The sequence below is a fragment of the Lactuca serriola genome, chromosome 6 (genome assembly GCF_051521515.1).
Source record: "Lactuca serriola cultivar US96UC23 chromosome 6, Lser_US96UC23_V15, whole genome shotgun sequence".
Taxonomy (NCBI): Eukaryota; Viridiplantae; Streptophyta; class Magnoliopsida; order Asterales; family Asteraceae; genus Lactuca; species Lactuca serriola.
This window is the reverse complement of record NC_136413.1, coordinates 188,647,575-188,667,564: the sequence shown is the minus strand read 5'-3', so window position 1 is coordinate 188,667,564 and position 19,990 is coordinate 188,647,575. Positions and strand designations below refer to the sequence as shown.

The window sequence follows — 19,990 nt, the reverse complement described above, 5'->3', positions numbered from 1 at the left end:
CGAATGGAGTGTGTGTGTGTGTGTATATATATATATATATATATATAAGCATGCATGAATATACATTTATATAAGTGCATGTCTATATGTTCATGCATATTCATATTGACATGCATAAGTGCACGTCTATATGTTCATGGATATACATGCATATATATATATATATATATATATATATATATATATATATATATATATATATATGCATATGTGTAAGTGCACATGGATATGAACTTGTATAAGTGCACACCTATATGTTCATGTATATGAATATACATATAGACATGCATTAATGCATATGGATATACATTTGTACAAGTACACGTCTATGTGTTCATGCATATGTATGTGTATATATGCATATGGACATGCTTAAGTGAACCTTTATATGTTAATGCATATGCATATATATATATATATATATATATATATATATATATGCATATGGACATGTATAAGTGCACATGGATATGCACTTGTATAAGTGCATGGCTATATGTTAATGCATATGCATACATATTTGTATGCATATGCATTAACATATAGCCATGCACTTATACAAGTGCATATCCATGTGAACTTATGCATTCCCATATGTATATGCATATATAAAAATGCACATGAATGAACATATAGACGTGCACTTATTCATGTCCATATATGTATATATCCATATGCATATGCATATGGACATGCATAAGTGGATATGGATATGCATTTCTATAAGTGCACGTCTATATGTTCATGCATATACATACTGTATTTGCACATTAATATTCATGCATGCCATCTTTCTATATGTATATACATGTGTATATGCACATGTATATGGCACAAATCTATAACATACACATATATGGCATATCTACAAATGCATATGGACATGTATGAGTGCACATGGATATGCATATATTCATGTATATTATGTAACTATTAATTTTTAAGCACCTTTATTCAAAACTTTCAAAGAGTGTCAATGTATTTAAAAAATCAACAACCATATGAAATACCACCATCTAATATGTAACGCTCGTAAATCCGGGCTAGTCAATTTAGAGATAATAGGGGTCGAAAATGAATTTTTGACAAAATATTATTTAGAATATTCTTAACCAAGTTGTAGAATACGTCTCAAGGGTTTTGTACATATATAGAACACCGAAATCCGAGTTATAACGAAGAAGTTATGGTCCGTCGAAGTTTTACGGCAAAACCGGCACGACACCGGGAGACGTAAATAGTGAATTTACGATGGAGGACTTTTTGGCCTTAGTAATCCAAAACAAAGTTGTAGTATACATTAAACTGATAACATACAAAAAAAAGAACGCTCAAATCTGACTTCGTATGAGGAAGTTATGAATTTTCTAAGATTCAGCATAGCAGTGCACGACATGAAACTCGAATTTTAGTTCGAGCGGTTTTTAGCATATGCGACCTAAATGAGAATTGAAGATCTCATTAATAGGAACTCAACGGTAAAAAGACAGACGAAAACAAAGTCCATATGTATAAGTTATGAATTTTACGCAGACATTTAACAGTATAATCTCCTCGTACTGTTAAATTTAAGATCGGTCGAGATTTAGACGACAGAGTCAAAATGAAAGTTGTAGATCTTATTTTTACCTACGCGTGGATATAAAGAACGTCGAATGTGAAAGTTACGGATTTTAGAAGTCGGAAGTGTGCTGTGCTAAAATGGATGATGTGACACAATCTTGGCTATTGCTTTCTCCTCAAGTCTTGCCACTAGATGGTGACATGTGGCACCAAGTTCAGCCATTTTCACCTTCCAAACAACATGACAAACATGTAATTAGGGGTAAAATGGCCGAGTGCCATCATAAATCTCCAACAAGAACTATTTACACACACACACACACACACACACATATATATATATATATATATATATATATATATATATATATATAACCAAGTAGCAACAATCCTTAATAATGACCATCAGTCTACAACCAACATAATAAGCACACCAGGACACATTTTATGATAACTATTGACAAAATCATTACCAATGGTAAAATCATCTATACTCCATCTACACCTATGTCCGAACCAAAATATGTATGACCCCATCCTATAACAATCCTCATCAGTAATCATTTCTCAATAATCAAAATCACAGGTACTCTAGTATACATTATTAGAACAATGTCTCCCTAGGATAACACCAACAATATTAACGACCATACCTAATAAAATTCTCATGTTAATACATAATTTGTAATAACAAATTTATAATATGACTCATTTATTCTCATATACCTGCAATCCACATTACAATTACACCAAACTACCATTACATGAGAAAAGATTATTATAGGGGTAAAATCGGTCATATTAAATATCACGCAACAAAGTTTGATATTATAACTAGCTAAGTTTATCCTTAGATTATCCAAATAATTACCAATCCACATCATAACAAGACCATAAAAATACATCTTATTATCAAGTTACCAAAGTAAGTATGATGCACACATTCAAAGCAAGATTCTACGATCAATGTACAAACTGAAAGATTTGAAATGGAAAATGATATTTTAATGTAAATGAAGTAACTTTTATCAACTTGATAATACAATCAAATTTAAGATTACATATGTTGAATTCCATTTGAATCGTGTATTTCATACGCAAAATCAGTCGACCGTAGAGATTTTTTGCTATATATTTATTATTATAACTATGAATTTAACAGATGCATAGTTTTTATAGAATAAATTTTCATTTCAATTATGATCCTGAATGGCCTTATGCAAATTATATAACTATCATCAACTCGATTTACGTCAATTGAGATTACATATGTCAAATTCTATGTGCATTGTACAGTTCATCGTCACCTTTGTGACCTTATTTTTCTCAACCGCATCAACATCCGATTTCTACATTAAACAACAAGATATACAATTTAGTATTGTGCAGTTCATGAAACTTGGTCAATTTGCACACAATACAAACAAATAGGAAAAAACAATGCATCAATCAAATGCATAAGATTTTCTTTAAAGGTTTACTAGAAATTAATAAGTTTTCAATATCTGTAATCAAACAATGATTTAGTAATTAGTTTGTTGGTTCGATCCTTTAATTGTGAGTAATCAGATGCCAAAATGATTTCCTAATCTAACCTCAATTACAAATTAGAACACTTATTGATTTGGTCATTTCGTTTGTTCTCTCCTTTAATGAAGTTCGCCATTGATTAATAGAAAATGCATAACTAAGTCATCATATGTTAGAACCAATTATCAAATGACACGTATTTATTTCTATATATATTCATAAGTAATGTATTGTAGAAGATATTAATGTAGTTACTCTAAATTGATGTGTTTTTATGCTTTCATAAGTTCTAACATGTATCGTCCTATTTATGCATTTTTCATAGAACGTCTCTCACTCACTCTCTCTCTCTCTCTCTCTCTCTCTATATATATATATATATATATATATATATATATATATATATATATATATATATATATATATATATATATATAAGTGTCGGTGTATGTTTTCACCAATATTTTTAGTATTTCTAATCCTTCTAGTTTGTAAATTGATATTTTCCATCCGTATATTTTGTAAAATGTTATTTTTTTTTATTTTCTTAACTTTGGACTATCTAAAATGTCACTTTCACCTCAATACTTTGTAAAATCCCGTTTTTACCTTCTTTAAACTTCCTAAAATATCACTTTCACCCACTCTTTTATAAACTTTTGTATTTACTCCCATCGTATATATAATCTGATTTTCCGACAGTTATCTTCCCACTCCCCCCTTTTCCCCAACTTGGTAAAATGTCATTCTGACTCCTTCGTCTTTGATCTTGGTAAAGTAAAAAATTAAAATCAAGTTATATACATGTCGTTATAAATTCGAGTTTGTGTACCTTTCGACTTTTTTTAATTCCATTTTTACGCTTATTTTTATGTACGTTTCTATGTATAAATTAGATCGCACATAATATATTTTTGATAATTTAAAGAAACTATGTTTGTAAGTTGGAATTTTCTACTTTTATTTTAAACAAAAACTTTATAATCTAAGAGTTATTTCAAGTTGCTTTTAGAGTTTTAGGCAATGTTCGACACAAATAAGTTAGGTAATAAATGATCTTATTTTGGTTTAACAATAGTATTTGTTAAACCTAGTTTATACGTTGACTTTTTGATAAAACTTTAGACCTTAACTTTTTAAAGCTTTTAGTTTTTGGGTTTATCTAATTTTAAACTTTTAAAATTTATTAGTTATTTTTGTCAAACAATTATGAACAATTAAAGTATACAACTCTTACTTACGAACTAGCAGTTGTCACTCTACTTCTAGTTATCAACTATTATTTAGTTTTGCCGACACACCACATATAACCTTGATGGTGGTTAACATTAATATATATTCGAGACTTTGGGTTTGATTATTTAAGACAACGTATCCTTATTTGTAAAAGTGTTTATTAACTTATTTAACGTTAAAACGAATTTTTAGAAAAGCTGTGTGGATTAGTTTATTCGGTATCAAAAAAAGAAAGTTGGTAAATTATTTTTAGTGTTTGACAAACTCTTATTTTATGTGTAATTATAAAACAACTTATAAAAAAAATTCTTAAACAAATCAATAACTAAGAGGGTGTTTGTGATTGCTTATTTAAAATAACTTATGTTTTTTTAGTATAAGTGCTTATTAGCTTATCCAATGTCAAAAAAGAATTTTACAAAAAATGTTTGGTTTAATTTATCCTATAATAAAACATAATAAGTTTACAAGTTAATTTCTAGTGTTTGGCAACCGGTGCTTATGTGTATAATTTGGAAATAAATTATCCAAAACTCCTTAAATAAATCAATAAATAATGAGCAAGTAACTTACAAGAAACTTCTTATTTAAGTCAATAAGTCCAAACACTTAAAACTTGTTATTTTTATACTAAACTGCAATAAGTCAATAAACACCTTGAATAAACAATTTTAAGAAATGACTTATCAAAAACTTTTTAAGTAAATAAATGATTATGAAATTTTGTTATTCAAACACAGAAAACTCATTTTATCGGTACAAAACTAAAATAAATAAATAAAAGTTTAGATAAACAATCACAAACACCCTAAAAAAATGTTACTAAAAAACTAAATAAAAAGATCATTTCATAAGACTCACTAGAAAGTAAAAATGCTGATCCATTCAAACAAATTAACAAAAATTAGTTCGACACGTGCAACAAATTAACCGTTTTAAACTGAAAAATCTAAACAAAAATTAAATTAAACAATGCAAAAACGTTATTACAAAGTTCTTAAAAAAAACAAACAAACAAACATTTAAGTTTTATAGAGCATATAATAATTTATGAAAGATAATTTGTCATGTTTAAGACTTGTACGTTACAAGCAGACAAGGCGTGCAGTGGAGGAGGACGACGGACGGAGGGATCTAGTAAACGCTGTTTGACCAATTTTTCTTCTTCTTCTGGCTTACATTAACGACAAACCACGGTAGAGAAGAATGGTAGTATCGTAATTAAATCAATATTTTTGGGCATTTGTATGTCTCAATGGTCAGATCTTTAATTTAATGTTCGGCGGCGTCGTTTTTGTTGTTGTGTTTCATCTTCCCCTTCCCCTCTTCATTAATTCGATAAGGTCTCTTGCTATATATATAAGGCCTCAGTTTTTTCTTCACACAGGAAAATTCAGAATCTATACATACAAATTCCTGTATCTATACGTAAATATATATTATAAATCTATATATACGCGATATACCCATCTGTATATATATACAGACACATATCTGTTCTTTTTAGAGAGAGAGAGAGAGAGAGAGAGAGAAAGAGAGAAGGGAATGAGAACAAGGCGTGGGATTTCTTATCCCAAGGTGAATAACATATGTTGTGAGAAGAGAAGAAGAGATGGCAATATTCTGGGTGAGAAGATGATACAGAGCCGGAAAAGGTTCAAGTCGTCGTCGGGGACACCGGTGGTGACTCTTTCCGGCCAGTGTGATTTTCTTGATACGCTTCCAGACGATATCGTTTTGTTTATACTTGCAAAGCTTGGTGCCACCGCCGGTTGTCCCTCCGATTTTGTGAGCGTTTTATCAACGTAAGGATCCGGATTTGGGATTTTGTAACTTTTTTTTGTTACAGTTTCCATTTTTATGTCTGAAAAAGGATCCGATTATTACGACAATTTTGTTAATTTGTTACTGATTTTCTTTGTGTTTGTTGAACAGATGCAAAAGGTTAAACGCGTTGGGTGTTCACTCTCTTGTGTTATCAAAAGCATCTCCGAAAGCGTTCGCTTTTAAATCTGAAAACTGGTCGGAATCTGCTCACCGGTTTCTTAAACAGTGCTCAGATGCCGGAAATGTTGAAGCTTGTTACACACTTGGCATGGTTAGTTTAATTTTTATGGTTTATACGTGTTGATTGACATTCTATTTGGGAGCATTAATTAAACTGACATGAATTTTATTTTGTTTGACACAGATTCGGTTTTACTGTTTGCAAAATCGAGGAAGCGGAGCGTCTCTAATGGCTAAGGCGGCGATTAATTCTCACGCCCCGGCGTTATACGCACTTGCTGTGATTCAGTTCAACGGTAGCGGAGGTTCAAAAACTGACAAGGACTTACGCGCCGGTGTAGCTCTTTGCGCCCGTGCGGCGTTTCTCGGCCACATCGACGCGCTCCGGGAACTCGGACATTGTCTCCAAGAGGGTTACGGCGTACGTCAGAACATTGTCGAAGGCCGGCGGTTTTTGGTTCAAGCCAACGCCCGTGAACTTGCCGCCGTACTTTCAACAACTCCATCGGTGTTGATGTCCGGTAACTGGCTGACATGGAACCCGCTACCACACCTCCGCCATGGAAACGTCGTGGGTCCTGGGTGTCCTTTACTTAGCGATTTTGGATGTAACGTGCCTGCACCGGAACCTCATCCGTCCAACCGATTTCTTACAGATTGGTTTTCCGATAAGGTACTTGCTCCGGGACTTCGTTTATGCTCTCATGCCGGTTGTGGTCGGCCGGAGACTAGAAAACATGAGTTCCGGCGATGTTCAGTTTGCGGAGCTGTTAACTACTGTTCTCGAGCGTGTCAAGCACTCGACTGGAGGATGCGTCACAAGATGGAGTGTAGACAGGCTGAAAGGTGGGTCAATGACGGCGACGGTGAAGACAACGGCAATGTTAACGACGATGATGGAATGGTTGTCGAGAGTTGAAACGTTCGCCGGAGATACTGAACTTGACGGTAACTTTAACGGCATCGGTGATTATAACGGCAGTTGAAGCAAAGTTTTGTTGGGGATAGTTTTGGAATTTCAAAAATATGCTTTCTTTTGACGTTTGCCGGAATCTCGACGTTAGTAAGAGAAGTTTGAAGTTAGTTCTCCTTTTTTTTTTTCTTTTTTTTTTCTAAGGTTAGCAATTTTTGTACAATATATTTTAATATAGCTGCCTTTTTTAAATTATAAATCTAAAAATGAAAATACTTATTCAAATATACGTTTATAATCCCTTCAATAAAAAAAGTGGAATTGTTGCGTAATTTTTTTTTTTTTGTCTAAAACTAAAAAAAACGAAGATGATATTGGATTTAAAAAGAAATTATTTGTGGTTTTATTAAAATTGGGTCAATGTATTATTTATGTAATGAAGTTTTTGTTTCTTTCTCCAGATAATTGCAACTAAGTATAGTTTTTAGTATTTTAAAACATTCTTTATAAATTGGGTTACATTATTTTCTTTAATGAAAAATATTTTAGATATAACCCTTGATATTATGATGTTTAAGAATGGAATATATGATATATTGGTATTTAAGAATGTCATATATAATGTTTTGATGATTAAAAATGACATGATATGTTGGGTGCATTTTATGCACCTTTTTAACATGTTTAGTATTTGTCTCTTGCATTGCATTATACCGATATACCACATATTTTATTTGCATATGAGACATTTTTTGGTGGTTTTCATTTCCACGCTTTTGGTGTCACTGGAGATTGGAGATGATCGAGGATTCTTTTCCCTTTCATTACCATCCATTCTAATGTTATCTAATTATCTGGTGAATACTATCACATGATGCTAAAATTTGATAGTTTTTCAATTTTATGATTCCCCCTACTACGGTTAGACTCAGATGAGAGCTGCGCAATAGAGCCGAGTCACTCTTCCTAAAACTATTCAATTCTTGAATCATATAACCTATGAATCCATTATAAAATTAATAACATGTGTTTCTTAGATTTATATTTTAGCGTGTTTTTATTTAATGTTTATAAAACTAGATCATTATCTAGTTTGCTCATAAGTCATAAGGAGAGACTTACCAATTCTTAGGCTTGGATTTTGGTTATTGTCACTCGGGTCGATGAAAAACGCTCTGCCTTGAGAATTATTCCTTCGATTTGCTAATTTCGGGAATTCGTTTTTGAAGTGGACCACTTCCCTACATCCATAACAGTTGCGGTTCCTGCAAATACCAATTTCATGGGTAATAGAGAGGGTCAGACTCCTACAAGACTTATCTGTGTGTCCCTTCTTACTGAAGTTATTACAGATTAGCTCTCTACATTCACCTATGTGATGTTAGTTACACTTATTGCATAACGGAAGATCTCCTGCATACTTCCTTAAAGGAGTGGGTGACAAAATGGTTGCTACATAGACTTTCCCTAAGTCTTGCTTCTTCCATGCTACTTGCTCTGAATCTTTATCAGGATTTCTCTTGCTATTTTCTGATCCTGGTATATCAGTACTTAAAACCATGGTGCCATAGAGGATTACCTTATTGTTCAAGGTAAATGCCTGTCTCTTAGCACTATCATAAGTTGTTGGCCTGGAAGCCGTAACCAATCCTTGGATAAGCTGTATTAAACGCCATATGTACAGTTCTACTTTCTTGTATTATGGGGTGACAAAACTACGATAGAAGATAGTAAGATCATTGAAGTTACTGGTATATGCTGCAATGTTTGTCTCTTGCATGGTAAGATTCCAAAGCTCTTGTTCTAGCTTTTGCATCTCTTCCGTGGGGCAATACTCTTTCAATTAGTAGCTGCTTCAACTTATTCCAGGAGATGGCATTAGTTGTACTAATTCACATGGTTTTGACGTGGCCGTTCCACCATGACAATGTTGTGTCCTTGAAGACATACCCAAATTTACAATTCTTAGCACAAAAACTGACCTCGAATACTGACTCCATTTTCTCCATCCAGCGAGTCAGTCCTACTACTCATTCATTTCCTAAGAAGGGTTTGGGCTTGCAGTTCCTGAATTCCTTATAAGTACATGCTCTTAGGTTACTCCTGTTACCACCCTATGTACTATCTCCTCTGGTTCCTCTACCTTGTCCGAATTCGACATTCCTATTAGATAGGGCTTTAATGACTCGTGGAGTGATTAATGCCTCGATGGCTGCTGCGTCAAGGTTTGGTTGTATCCTGGGGTTCCTTCTGGTGACTCTTATTTGAGGCATGTTTGGACCCTATTGGTCTTCAGAAAGTAAGCACCAAAAGTTTCGTGCCTCTAATGGTTCGTACCCAAACCCTAGCAAAATGGAAGCTAAAGAGGAGCTGATGGTTTACACCTAGACCCTATCAAACTGGAAGCTAAAGATGAGAGAGGAGAGGGAAGGAATTTTTAGATTTTCTCTCTTGGAACGCGGTGGTTTCCGAAAATCAAACCCAAGAGGGTTTATATATATGTAATATGGATGTTGAATATAAGGCATGTTCCTTTTAAATAACCCTATCCCTATTGCTTTTCCCCAAAGGCTTCTAAGTTTTCGTAGAGCCCAAGAATACCTCCAACAACCCTCTAGAAACCGTCCCCTCTATGAGAGGTTCTAAAATTGGTCTATGTTCAACCTTTGAAAAGTGTCACCTTTAGTCCTTCTACTTTTAATTAATCCAATTAATCCCAAAATTAATTCTAAATAATTTGTATATTAAACAATACTATTTCTAATTAATATATTATTCTCATAATATATTAATAAATCATTTATTTTGATTTCTAATCAATTTATTAATCATATAATAAATCAATAAACCAGTCTCTCTTTCCAATAAGCATTACAGTTAATTACTAGGTTTGAGGGCAACTGAAAAGAACTTTGCTAATAATTCAAGATTATATTAATTTAGTTATTGAATCAGACACCTAGTCCAACAGTCTCCCACTTGGACAAGTCAAAAAACTAAATTACAGGTATAATTTCTAAATCAAACAGCCAAGGGTGCTTTCCAAAGCAAACGTCGAACTCTGATCCAATCAGATATTTGTCCTTAGGTAAGTGATCAAATATTTTTTCGTTCTTCAAGATATTGTATGGATATGAGACATGGATTAGAATTTAGAATCAATCTTATTGTCCAGAATTATGTTTCTCGATTTCTTGATCTATGATGATGTCAAAAGATTTCTAATTGAACACATCAATTTAGTCCTGTATGAGCCCATAACTATAAGTCAACACAAAATCACCGAGGGGCCCAAAGATATCAATTTTCCCATCAGGGAAAAAGGCATGAATAAACTTTGACTCATATGCTTGTATCCTTTACTCACCAAATCATACATGACACTACGTTTTATAGTTACTGATGCGTTTTCGCATTACCAATGTACAACCGACTTGTACATTACAAATCATACATCTCCATTTTAAAAATATAAGATATAATCATCTCAGAATTACTTGTGATATAATCCATGAAGTACTTCTCTGAACGTGGGGTTTTCCAAAACTCAAATTTCCATTTTCTAAGTACTCATGAATGTTGTAGCAACACAATTGTTATGTCTAAACTCCTTAGACAATCTAAAATCCAATTCATGACAATCTTCATTCACTACTTACTTCCTATAGTATGAGCGACCATGGAGCTTCAAATAATCAAATTATTCAGGAGGTAAAACATGCAAAACGAAACACAAGAATAAATAATTGACAAAGGCACTAAACAAGCTCATAAATAATCTTTATTATTCACCCACCAGAATCAATTATATTTATTTTATTACAAGTTTCAAACTAATCATCTAACTATTAAAACTAATGTCATCTCTCAAAAGTTCTTTGATCAAAGCAACCGTTTCTTCATTATCACGAAAAAGTTGCATTGTCTCCTATATGGTCGGAAGTACTCTGAGATCACCGATGAAATTCTTCAACCAAACCATTTCCGTTGATGCTTCACTCATTGCTATGTACTTTGATTCACAAGTAGAATCAGCCACTGTGTCCTACTTGGAACTTTTCCAAGTGACTGCTCCTCCATTTAATAGAAACACCCATCTAGATCAAGAACGAAGATTGTCTTTATCTGTTTGAAAGCTGGTGTCATTATACCCACTTAATCTTAGCATATCACTGTCACCAAGGACTAAGATTAGATCCTTTGTCCTTTGCAGATACTTAAGAATGTTCTTTACTACTGTCCACTGAGCTCTACCAGGATTTCCCTGAAAGTGACTAACCATGCTTAAAGCAAATGACACATCAGGGTGAGTACATGTTATAACGTACCTGATTAATCCTATAGCTGAAGCATACGGGACTTGACTTATTTCTGTTATCTCTTCATCTGTACTAGGGCTTTGAGTCTTACTTAGCTTGGCATTACTATGAATAGGTAGCTCTCATTTCTTGGAATTTTCCATACAAAAATGTTTTAGTACCTTATCCAAGTAAATACTTTAACAAAGACCAATTAGTCTTTTCTTTTTATCCTTTAAGATTCTTATCCCGATAATATAGGGTGCCTCTCCTAGATCCTTCAAAGCAAAACACTTTCCAAGCCAAGACTTTACTTCTTGCAAAGTTGGAATATTGTTTCCTATAATGAGTATGTCATCAACACACAATACTAGAAAGGTTACTATACTCACACTAGCCTTGACATACACACATGACTCATCTTCACTCCTAGATAAACCAAATTCATTGACTTTCTCCTGGAAGAAAAGATTCCAACTATGAGACGCCTGTTTCAATCCATAAATGGATTTCTTAAGCTTACACACTCGATTAGGAAACTTTGCATCTACAAAACCCTCTGACAGACTCATGTAAACATCTTCAGCCAACTTCTTGTTAAGGAAAGCGGTTTTGATATCCATGTGCCATATTTCATAATCATGAAAGGATGCTATGGCAAGCATTATACTAATATACTTTATCTTCGCCATTGGTGAGAATGTCTCGTCATAGTTAATCCCTGGGGTTTGAGTAAAGCTGCTTGCAAACAACCGTGCCTTGAAAGTGTGCACCTTTCCATCCATGTTGGTCTTCTTCTTGAAGATCCATTTGCAGCCAACTGTCTTCTGACCAGGTTATTGATCAACCAAATTCCAAACTTGGTTATCATACATGGACTTGATCTCGCTATCCATTGCCTCTGTCCATTTTGCTGCTTCAGGGCATGCCATTGCTTCCTTGTAGTTAGCTGGCTCATTCAAATTTACTAGTGTATGATCACTGACAAACGTGTCACCCTATGCAGTTATATAGAAACCATAGAACTCAGGTGGCCTGATAACTCTACTAGATCGGTGAAGAGGTAATGATTTCTCATTGGGTTCAACAAGAGTCTCATCCTTTGGTTGAGCGCTAGTATCTTCTAAGGTTCCTTCATTTCTTGACTCTTGAATCTATTTAAGGTCAACGGTACTACCACTTTGCTCTTTGTATATGAGCTTTCTCTCGCGAAAGACTCCTCTTTGTGCTACAAAGACCAAGTTCTCACTAGTTCTGTAGAGCAAATATCCAAAATAATTTTGTGGGTAGCCAATGAAAATACATCTCTTACTTCTAGGTTCTAGCTTTCCATGAGTCTCTCGTCTAACAAAAGCTTCACAACCCCAAACCATGATATGTGCTAATGATGGAACTTTCCCTTTCCATATCTCGTGAGGTATTTTGGCAACCTTCTTGGTAGGTACACGATTTAGGATATGGTCGGATGTCTCTAAGGTATACCTCCAGAAAGAAATAGGAAAAGAAGCTCGAATCATCATGGAATGATCCATGTCTAACAAGTTCCGATTACGCCTCTAATCCACACCATTAAGTTGTGGTGTCCCAAGATGAGTCAATTGTGAAACAATTCCACATTCATTGAGACGGTCGTGGAACTCGATACTAAGATACTCTCTTCCTTTGTCAGATCATATCATCGTTATCTTCCTGCCTAATTGATTCTCGACTTCATGTTTAAAATCTTTGAACTTTTCAAAGGTTTCTGATTTATGCTTGATTAAGTAAATATAACTATATTTGCGATAATTGTTTGTAAATGTCACATAAAATCGATTAGCATCCTTTGTGGTGGATCTGAAGGTGTGTATGAAATCCAACAAACCCTCACCTCTTTCACAAGATCCAGTGAAAGGTGATTTTGTCATCTTTCCCAAAAGACAAGATTCACATTCATTATCCGGACTTAAGTCAAATGATTACAACACTCCATCCTTTTGGAGTTGGGCGATGCATTTCTTGTTAATGTGCCAAAGACGACAATTCCACAAGCATGTCTTGTCTAAACCATTAGACGAATCAATATAAAATACACTATTACCCAAGCTATAAATACAAATCACAATTTCATACACACCATTACAAGGTAAAGCTTCAAATATAAAAATGTCATTATTATAAACCAAAATCGATCCATTCATGTCATTAAATGAATATTGAAAACCTTGTCTAAAAAGAGCACGAAAAGAAATAATGTTTCACGTCTTCTGACGAATAGAAACAATTAACCAAATCTAATCAAACATAACTACTAAGCATAAGACTATAAGTTCCAATCTTGGTAACAGGAGAAGATCGCCTATTTTCCATGATTAGATTCATCCTTCCATGCTCCAGTTCTTCACTTTTTCTTATTCCCTGCAAATCAGAACAAATATAAAAACCACATCCTATATCAAGGACTCAAGAACGAGTAGGTTGTGAGTTATTAGTTTGAATAGTGTAAATACCTGCCGATGATTGCTTCACTTTGCCATCTTTGATGTCATGCAAGTACTTAGGGTTGTTTCATTTTTAATGTCCCTTATCATTGCAATAGAAGCAAATGACCTCTTTGGGATTCCTAACAGAAGGAATATCAAAACTGGGCTTTGCTATTGGGACATTGCTAGAAAACCCAACATGGGCCTTGCCCTTCCAGTTCTGTGTAGGATCACCTTTCCTTTCCTTTCCTTTGTTTTTCCTAATGGCAAGGAAAGGAGCATTAGTAGAGGTAGGAGTTTGATTCTTCTTCATTCCTTACTCAGCCATTCACAACAGGTTGTGGAGTGGGGCCAATGTAGTTTATGTGTTGTTTTGACGATAAGCCAAAATGAACTGATAATAACAAGGTAGAAAAAGAGTTAAGGACCATGTCTATGACCAACTGCTCGTCCAAATTCACATTTATCCTTTCAAGGCGCTCCATATATCTCTGCATTCTTTGCACATGGTTGCGGACATACTCTCCTTCCTTCAATTTGCAATCCATTAAAGCTTTGACGACCTTATACTTTTCTTGATAAGATCTCTTGTGAAACCTTTCCACAAGATCCAAGTTCATCTCATATGGCCACTAGTCCTCATAGAACTTTTGCAACTTAGGAATCATGGTGGCAACCATGATGTAAGCAACCTTAGTCGCGTCGTCATGGTGTTTCTTGTAGGAGGTTATTTCTTTTGGAGTAGAAGTCACTTCATCGATCTCGATAAGTTGTTCTCAAGGACATACTATTTTCCCTCGCATCGAAGAGCCATCTTGATGTTTCACATCCAATCATTGTAGTTGATGCCATCCAGTGTCATTTGGACACGATCAAATGGAGTGAAAAGTTGTGTATGACATTTTGAGAAGAAGAAACATCACCAGGAGTAGACATCTATAGAGAAAAAGTATGTTTAGTTAGATGACAATAACCCTTAATATTTTAACCCATAATTAATATTTAAGGCTAGGATCCAATTTAAAAATTCACAACTAAGAAGAGAAACGTCGTAATTTTATTGCGAAACCATGACAGATAGGTGTTAACGTATCCATCAGGGAGAACGTCAATAAAATGAGAAGTAAAACTAATGTCGGGCTTGGCCTGGTTAGAACCCAGTCGGACCCAGTCCGAAGCCAAGGCTGGGTCTTCGCCAACGCGAAGATTACTGGTGTAGCACCTAGTTCCTGGTATGTATTCTTGGTTATTAAATCTCCTTATATTGCATGATTAACCTTGGACTCGGCGAGTTGAAGGACTAACTCGCCGAGTAGGAGCAGGACTAGACGCGGGATCTACTCGGTCTACTCGGCGAGTAGGTCCGAGGGACTCGGCGAGTAGACCCTGTCTGGACTTAAACCCTAACCCGGGTGTTTGCACCTTATTTAAACGATCTAACCCAGCCTCCATTTCCCCTAGCACACCCAGAGATCTGTAGAACGAAACCCTAGCCCCCTTGTGTCCTTGTGGGTGATTTTTAGCATTTTGAAGGTGGTTTGGAGCTTGGGAGAAGAAGGAGAAGGTTGAAGAGTGCAAGAAGGGAAGAAGATCCTGAATCTACTCTGTGAAGGGCTTCTATTCAAGTAGAAAAGTTCCTACCTTGATCTTTAGTTCATTGAGTCCCCTTTTTGTCCCTAAAAAGAGGTTTTAAGCCCTAAGAACCTAAATCTCTATGTGTCTATGGTTAATGTTCTGCAAGGACTTCGGATTTGGACCTTTTGGTCATCCTAGTAGCATAAAGTCTCTGTGGTTGAGGTGGTTGAGGTCCCCATTGAGTATAGGACCTCTTAAAGAGCTTGGAATTGCATGTTTGAGCTCATAGGGCCATGCATGCACGTAAAGTTTGCAACTTTACGTGATAAATGAGCCCTAGGACCTTGGATATGTGGTTTTGAAGTGTTGCATGTCCCAGATCTGGCCTACTCAGGAAATGGGTCGAAGGACTCGGCGAGTCCCAAAGTGGAACTCGGCGAGTTCTATGAAGATGGTCGTCGACTCGGCGAGTTTTAAGAACAACTCGGCGAGTCCTATGAAGATTGCCTGGAGCTCGCCGAGTAGTTCTTCAAACTCGGCGAGTCATATGAACATCCACAGAACACGAGGGGTTTAAGCATCGAAGGCTCAACCCTTTGTACCTGTGCGCGGAATTAACTGTGTAACGTAGTCCCGAAACCCCAAACCCTCGTATGGGGCGTTCTGGTGTGGATTGGAAGCGAGTAGGGGATCTGCTCGAGAAACTCGGCGAGTTGGGACTCGAGTCGGCCCCATAGTCCCGGGCTGGTGTGGATTGGAAGCGAGCAGGGGATCTGCTCGAGGAACTCGGCGAGTTGGGACTCGAGTCGGCCCCATAGTCCCGGGTAGAGAGTCAAGGGTGACTCAGTGAGTGGGGAGAAGGAACTGGTGAGTAGGACCGGATCAGTGAGGGATGGACTCGGCGAGTCCAGTCAACTGGAAGTTGACTTTGACCTGGACTTGACTTGGTAAGGGGTAAAAAGGGTCATTTTACCCTAAGAACATCTAGCGGAGTTTGACTAATCGTTTTGTGGGAATTATAGCCGGGGAACGTCCGGAGCAGCAGCATCAACAGTAGGCAGTCAATTCCCACACAGACCAGCAGCCTTTTCGAGGTGAGTTACCTTCCAGTAGCGGTGGGTCTACGGCCACAATGCCGGCCCACCAATAGGAGTTGTATGTAGATGATTGTCTTTGTGATATTCATCTAGGGATTACTACTACCTGTGTTGTGTTTATGTGCTAGTATGATATGATGCTATGTGCTAGTGACAGTAGGGGGAGATAGTCCCCGAGATATCCGGTCGGTAGGGCCGAAGGGGTAGTCATACCCAGCCATGTTAGATAGATGCTGATATTGGGATACATGCTATGTAGTAGTAGTAGAAGGGAGAAATAGTTCCCCAGTATCCAGTCGAGAGGACCGAAGGGGAGGCCAGCACCCAGATATGCTAGGCAGTATCCGGTCGAGAGGACCGAAGGGGAGGCCAGCACCCAGATATGCTAGGCAATATCCGGTCGAGAGGGCCGAAGGGGTAGGTCGGGCACCCAGATATGCCTGACAATATGTGTATGTTATGAGATTATATGGTATGTGGTACAGTGGGGGAACTCACTAAGCTTCGTGCTTACGGTTTTCAGTTTTGGTTTCAGGTACCTCCTCATCTAGGGGAAAGGAGCCGGCGCGGTAGCAGCATGTCACAAACACACTCTCTTATTTCCGCAGTTACGAGTTTATTCTGGGATTGATACTCTGATATTTGATTGATCGAATGTTGTGGTTTTCAATTTGGTTTTCGATGTGAAATGGTTTAATCAAACAATGTTTTAACTATTAATGCTTTCATGTAATGTTTTATAACGAAATTTTTGGACGTGAAAATTGGGTCGTTACAAGTTGGTATTAGAGCCCTGGTTTGAGGGATTCGGACACACCTTTGGGGGGGGGGGTGTCTGAACTCAAATCGAGGGATTAAAAGATTTTCTAAAAGAAAATGTTTTCTAAAAATTGAGAAAAGAGTTTTGAGAAAGAACGAAGTGTGTGTTGTGCGCGACCGGCCAAGCTCAAGTAAGTATTCCCCAAAGTACCCATACAAGTTTATGTTATGTTTATCAGCTTTTGTAGAACAACATGCTAGAATAGGACTAAGGATCTAGGAGTGATGCCTTATGTGCCTGCTTTATGTGTTTCAGCTGTATGAGAACTGCATGCTAGTATTGAGTAGACAGCAAGTAGGATAGCCTGATTAGGTTATGCCTGATGGTATGAGCTTAGCATTGTATGCTAGTATAGTTCTTGTAAGCTGATAGAGTTGAATGAGATTGTTCCCTTAGTTCGAATACTGGTTGCTGTGTGCTTTGTGGGACTCTGAATGGTGGGAGTTAGCCATTAGGTGAATACGTCACGTCACATGTGATCAGGGTTGAATAATCTTGGAGTGCTGGATTTGGCCCTATTGCGAAGCTCTCGTTTGAGTCTAACCGTTGTAAGGGTGAGCCTGTTACTTGAAGGATTATCCGAGCCTCACCACATGTGATGGTGTTCAGGTAATGGTTAATTGGCACTACTAAGAGGCCTTCAGCAGCTGAGGACCTGGTAGGGTGGAGTCTAAGATTTCCCTAGGGCAAGCCTAGGATGAGTATAGTAGTGATCAGCCGTAGTGGAAAGGATCTGGTGGAGTCGAGGCAGTCCTTGAAGAAGGTACGGATAGATGTGGAAGGTAGTATGGGCCCGTACTACTGAAAGCAGAGGATCCGTACCCGAACCAAGGAAGGCCAAGATAAGACCAAGGAACTTGTAAGTAGTTGTGATCCCTCAGGAAGTATCAGTATCACTAATGTGTGTTATTATGTATTGCAGAATGGTGGTACTTCGATCGAGGCCGATAGATGGCGGTTCAGGAGAGGGGTCAGGTTCGGGATCAGGTTCCGAGCAGGTAGATGAGGGACTACGCGAGTTCATCGCGTCAGAGATCACCAGGGGTATCCTTGAGTCGACTCCCATTATCTTCGGGTCGATCAAGGAGGGGATCATCGAGTTGATGGAGGATCGCCTCAGGGCGTTCAGGAGCGACATGGCATCTGGCCAGTCGGGTCCTCGCACACTGTCCTTTAAGGACTTCAGGGGCAGTGGTGCGCCAGATTTCCACGGGGTGAAAGACCCCATTGCTGTCAGGCGATGGATTGCAGACATCGAGTCTGCACAGTTGACTTGCTTCTGCCCCGAGGGGTCGAAGGTGAGGTATGCAGCAGGGTGCTTGCGAGACCGAGCTCGTGATTGGTGGGAGTCAGTGGGTGACTCGTTGGGAGCCTGAGCTATCGAGGCTATGACCTAGTCGGACTTTGTGACCAGGTTCGGGGCAGAGTTTGCTCCGGCTGTCGAGCTTCAGCAGCTGGCCAGGGAGCTTCTAGACATGAGACAGACGACGGGGACTGTGGCAAAGATCACCGCCAAGTTCCGGGAGAGGGCTTTGTTGGTGCCCCAGTATGCTGGTGATGAGGATATGAGGAGGACCCGTTATCATGATATGCTACGAGCTGACATCCGGGAGCATGTTAGCTTTTCGGCTTGCCCTACCCTGGACTCCATGATTGCCAGGGCGAGGGAGAGGGAGATAGATTTGTAACACATCCGAAAACGGAAGGCAGAAGAGGGTCAGTCAGGAGGGGCTTTGGGGAAGAAGCCCAAGAGATCAGATGCGGGTCCGAAAGGCCAACAGGGACGGGGACGCTGCAGGAAATGCGGCAAGACGCACGAGGGGGCGTGCAGGTTGGGATCATCAGGCTGCTACAAGTGCGGCAAGTCTGGGCACTTTAGCAGGGATTGCACTGCTCCGGCAGCAGTTATTCAGACGTCTGAGTTGCTGTGTTTCCACTGCAACTAGAGGGGCCACAAGAAGGCCAATTGCCCCCAGTTGACAGTTTCAGCGCCGTTGAAGGCGCCAGCTCCAGCGACCCTGTGGATCACGGATGGCCGGCAGGGCAAGGCAGAGGCTCCAGTGGTGAGGAGCCGAGCGTTTCAGCTGACTACCGAGGAGGTACGCGCCGCACCCGATGTGGTGACGGGTATGATTCTTTCCCTCTCTTTTATTTTTATAATGTTATGATATTGATATGTGCTCCGTATGTATATGTATGCACTAGGATCGTTCCATGTGAACGGCATCCCAGTTCAGGTGTTGTTCGACTCGGGTGCGTCCCGATCATTTGTTTCCCTTGCGCTTAGCAAGAAGTTTCAGGAGTCTTCGGGCGAGTTAGATTGCCCTTTAGAGGTAGAGATTGCTGATGATCGATCGGTGCGGGCATCGATGGTATTTCGAGATTACGTACTGCGTTTGTTTGAGGAGCGTTACTTGGTAGACTTGGTTCCCATTCCGTTGCGTGGGAACAAGGTGATTATAGGCATGGATTGGATGAGCCCTAATGGG

General features: G+C 37.9%; 1 protein-coding gene across 1 annotated transcript; it reads left to right on the top strand.

The window, feature by feature from the left end:
- The first annotated feature begins 5,701 nt into the window (after positions 1–5,701).
- On the top strand, positions 5,702–7,498 carry LOC145057596 (F-box protein At1g67340-like). Its single transcript, XM_079005464.1, has 3 exons — positions 5,702–6,134; positions 6,265–6,427; positions 6,521–7,498. The coding sequence occupies exons 1-3, from the start codon at positions 5,875–5,877 to the stop codon at positions 7,253–7,255; spliced, it is 1,158 nt and encodes a 385-aa protein (XP_078861590.1). The 5' UTR covers positions 5,702–5,874; the 3' UTR covers positions 7,256–7,498.
- Positions 7,499–19,990: the final 12,492 nt, after the last annotated feature.

Bases quoted from the DNA above. Each gene is read 5' to 3' on its own strand.
- LOC145057596 (XM_079005464.1), top strand. From the start codon at position 5,875: ATGAGAACAAGGCGTGGGATTTCTTATCCCAAGGTGAATAACATATGT. The intron at 6,135-6,264 runs GTAAGGATCCGG...TTTGTTGAACAG, and splicing joins TTTGTGAGCGTTTTATCAAC to ATGCAAAAGGTTAAACGCGT. The intron at 6,428-6,520 runs GTTAGTTTAATT...TGTTTGACACAG, and splicing joins CTTGTTACACACTTGGCATG to ATTCGGTTTTACTGTTTGCA.